Genomic DNA, 4248 nt, shown 5'->3' on the forward strand with positions numbered 1-4248 from the left:
AGGAAATTTAAACAAATTTGTTTTTGTTTTTGCTAACAGCTGATAAAGCTTCCCTTTGAAATAAAATTATTTTAGTCAAAAGAATGAAATCATCTGAAAGAGAAATCATAAAGCGTACTAAAGATGGTAAAGGGAAGTAGCAAAAATCACAGAGTCCATAAGTGAATGACGCAAATTTGGAAAATTGGGACGGCGCGGTGCTCAAGGCCCCAATGCCATGATGCTTTTTCCCCAGGAAAGCATTTCTTTCTGTTCTTACCGCTCCCTCAGCCCCACATTCTCTGAGCCATGAGTGAGTGTAAACAGCACTTTTCTCTCTGCAGCCCTCATGGGAAGGTGGGGCTTCAGGATAGTGTCTGGAACACCTTGGGAGCTGCTGGCTTCTCTCCACCGGGAGGGGTCTGATTTTTCAGCCTGACTTGGATTCTCCTGCCCTAGTTCATCATTCAGATCAGTTTCTAGCAACAGCGTGGTGACAAGGCCAATTCTCCTAACAAACTAAATATTTTTTAAAAAGTTATTAAGTGTCTGTGTTACGAAAAGGATGGAGACCATAGCATTTAGCCGAGCCTTTTAAGTCAAACTTTTGATCATGTATTTATTTAGCTATATGCCACCTTGTTGCAAAAAAAAAAAAAAAAAAGATATTGTGGCAACTTACAAAAATAGATAAAATACAATACAATAAAAATAAAGAGATCAGGGTAAAGGTAAAAGCAGAAAGCTAGAACGAAGCCAGAATCCAGTAGGAGACTTAGTACAATTGTTAAAAATAATCTCAAATTTGACTTTGAGCTTCCCAGAGGCCAAAGCAAAACAGAAAACATGTCTAGTTACAAGATCCCTAACAATAGTTAGTTTGAAGTTTTGGTATAAATCCAACTGTCTTAGCATTTTCTTTTCTCTGTTAATTTATACTTGACTTTGTCCCAAATGTGACTGTGACTGGAGGCAGTTACTCCTTGGCTTTGCATTCAAGGCTTTTTAAGAGCTGACCCCAGCCTCCTTCTGGGGGTCTCCTGTGTGGACGCAGTTTGTGACCTAGCCACACTGAATAAAAATGACAGCCACCATTTCTGGAGTGCACGCAGTTGGCAAAGGACATGTACTGACCAGTCCTGAAACCCCAACCCTGCCACAGACTAAGTTGCTCCGTGACCTTGGGTAAATCCCCTCAACTCAGTTCCCTCACCTGTAAAATGGGCACATTCAGAGTACGCACATCCATTGCTATGAAGACGCCAGAATACGCACAGGGCACGCTGCACACTGCTGATCCTCAGTCCACGATGCTGGTTATTTGACCCGATTTTCAAACCTGGCTCTCTCCTTGACTGCCTACATGACAAGAGACTTCACTTCTCTGGGCTGCAGTGTGACTATTTGTAAAATGAGGAAAATAACTGTACATACCACATAACCCACAGACAACAGACTGAAAACAGAAAGGGCTTAGTGAATGTTTGGAGGCTGCAGCCAGCATCATCTCCCCCAGAAAACAATTTTGCTTGTCTTTTTTCGAAATCGGTCCATTCTATTTTTCCCTTTTTTCAGACTGACGGAGAAAGAGGAGCCGGAACACTTCTCACATGGTTGGGCTGTGATATCACGAAAGACAGAGTCTTGTAAAACCCACACCCAGGGTCAAGGGAAACGCAGCCCCCCTGAAGAGCCTGTGAGTGGAGCCGGTGGCTGGGTGGGTGGGGGAAGCTGGACGTGTCCACTACTATGAGTCAGACCTTGCTTGGCTGGGCGTAATCATTCCCCTTCATTTCAGGGGTGAGTTACAGCTTAAACAAAACATCACCTGACAATGCTTGACAATACAGGAATCACCTGATGATATAAAGAAATAGATTCCGCATAAAATGCATTTCCTTATACTCTTAGGTATGCAGCTAAATTTCCTGACATGGCAGCTGGGCATTCAAATACACAGATATCTGGGTGCTGGCGTGGGGATAGAGTGAGGAGAGGAGAGTCTGGGGGTTGTGTAGGGATCAGCAGTAAATACGCTTCAGAGGTGTTAGGATGGCTTGGGTGCTGGGTAGTCTATTGCCTTCCCAGGCAGAGCTGCCTCTAAGCCGGGAGAGTAAAGGATATAGACAAAACCCTTCTGGAAAGAGATTGGCTGTGTCATGTTCCCACTGTGGTCCCGAGCAACTCTCTAAACCTGTCTGGGCCTATTTCTCCTTTGGTGAAACAGGGAGTTGGACTGGAGAACTTCATCCCAGATCTAAAAATTGTCCAAAGCAGACGAGGGACAGGCTTAAAGATCTTGTTCCCTGAGCTGCCTGGTTCTAAGGCTCAGGGTGAGCCATCAGCAGCACCAGGTGAGGTGGCCCACCTGTGCTGCCTCAGCCCCAAATTTTGGGCTTGGGGCAGCCCTGGCACCAACATCTCTGAAGACGAGAAAGGCCTTCTGGCTGTTTCTTGCAATCAGAAGGTTCGAAGCCTCCCCTAGACCCGACTGCTCTGATCTCAGCCTTCCCCAGCCCGCCAGGCTGCTGGGCCATCCCACCAAATGACTAAGTCAGGACTGACAAGGACGAGGGAACCTGCTTCATCTTGCCCCACCTCAGCCTCGGGCCTTGCTCATGGCAGACCCGGAGGTATCCCTGAGTGTGTGTGTATAGGCCGTGAGTTCAAAAGTCCAGAGAGAAAGGACAAAGTGGACCCCAGGCCCAACGACTCTGGAAGGGACTGGGGAGTGGTCTCACAGCCTGGGTATGAGGCCAAAGCCAGCAATTCTGGCTTCGAGGGAGCCTTGGCTGCAGCTGCCTCCAGCCTTCTCAGCTGCTGCTGCAGAAACGAATGACAGCGCTGACGAAGAAGAGAAAATAAAAACGAGAACAGAGGGCGGGAGCACGTGGAATGGGGGCCGGTATTTTTTCTCGGGGTGTGGTTTCAGCTCAGTGGCTGGGTGACCATGGAGGTTTGGAATGTGGTTTGACAGCGGGTGGGGTAGAGTGGGAGGACCGGCCAAAGGCAAGAAGCAAGGACATTAGCCAAGGGGCCCGAAGCCTGGGGCCACCGACAGGTTAGCCGGAACGGAGGCCTGTGGCGGCAAACGTAACTGGGCCTCCACTCGACATTAGGGCATTGGTTCCCAAGGCGCCTGGTGTTGAGGAGCCTTGGAAGGGGTGAGTGGAGAGAACAGAGAAACTGGGGGAGAGGGTTGGGGACAACATGGCCAAGTCTCCTGATCTGTAAAATGGGGCTGCTGTGACGGCACGGCCCGCTCCATCCAAACTGAGGCTATTTAGGCAAGGGACGTTGTCTCTCTGAGCCTTGGTGTGCCCATCTGTTAAATGGGCTTAACTCTCTCTCCCTCCGAGGGTGCTGTTGGGAGGATGAAGTGGGTTAGCGCACCTGAAGCTCCTGGCATAGTGCTCTGTGAGTGGAAGCCACGATTATCCCACTGGGTGCTGAGGAAGCTTTAGGCTGGCTCTTGCCACCTGCCTAGCACCCAAGATATTTGCTGATGGAGTCCCTTGCAGAAGACCCTCTGGGGAGCCCCCGGGCCCACTGCCACTCCTCTCTGGTGAGCGCAGGTCCCTGCTCAGACCACGAAGTGGAGGGTGTAGGTGAGCTGGTGGCCGTTGTCCCAGGCATACAGCACCCTCTCCTTGGGGTTGTAGTCAATCTGGGTGGTGTAGGCGTGTTCATTGAGGAAGGGCAGCTGAGGGCGGGCGTCCGTGCCGGTGTGCGTGTCGAAGGCGTAGGCCACCTGGCCTTCCCGCTGGTTGTACGTGTCCACCGCGTACAGGATGCCGCACACCAGGAAGCAGTTCCCGTAGGAGTTCCGCCGCAGCCGCGTCTTCCACGTGGTGTCGCGGTGCACGGAGAGGTCGCCGGGGTCCAGGCGGCTCAGCACGATCACCTCGGGCTGGGCGCTGTCGCGGTCATCCACTGCGGGGTAGATGACCCACAGGCCGCTCTCGTCCACGGCGAAGTCGATGTCCGAGTGGCCGCGCCACTTCCAGGGCGTGGTGTCCTCGTACACCGCATCGGGCAGCAGCGCCCAGGAGGCCACGAAGCGCTGGCGCAGGTCGTACTTGATGATGTTCTTGGTGAAGGCGCGGTTGTAGTAGAAGGCGCCCTGGTACACCACGTGGCCGGTGCCTATCCAGTTGTAGGGCAGCTTGTACATGTTACTCCAGCGGCCTGCGTGGGGAGAGCGCCTGGTCACACCAGAGCCTCCCTGGCAACCCCCAGCCCACCCAGAGGCCAGGGAGGCCACCCAGG

At 51.8% G+C, this 4248-nt stretch overlaps 1 protein-coding gene across 1 annotated transcript; it reads right to left on the reverse strand.

The window, feature by feature from the left end:
• Positions 1 to 571: 571 nt before the first annotated feature.
• Positions 572 to 4186, reverse strand: OLFML2A (olfactomedin like 2A). Its single transcript, XM_011364300.2, has one exon. It carries the CDS (start codon positions 4151 to 4153, stop codon positions 3563 to 3565), a length of 591 nt encoding a protein of 196 aa, XP_011362602.1. The 5' UTR covers positions 4154 to 4186; the 3' UTR covers positions 572 to 3562.
• Between the last annotated feature and the right edge of the window lie 62 nt (positions 4187 to 4248).

This window comes from Pteropus vampyrus, unplaced genomic scaffold (genome assembly GCF_000151845.1).
Source record: "Pteropus vampyrus isolate Shadow unplaced genomic scaffold, Pvam_2.0 Scaffold95, whole genome shotgun sequence".
NCBI lineage: Eukaryota > Metazoa > Chordata > Mammalia > Chiroptera > Pteropodidae > Pteropus > Pteropus vampyrus.

Bases quoted from the DNA above. Each gene is read 5' to 3' on its own strand.
- OLFML2A (XM_011364300.2), bottom strand. From the start codon at position 4,153: ATGTACAAGCTGCCCTACAACTGGATAGGCACCGGCCACGTGGTGTAC.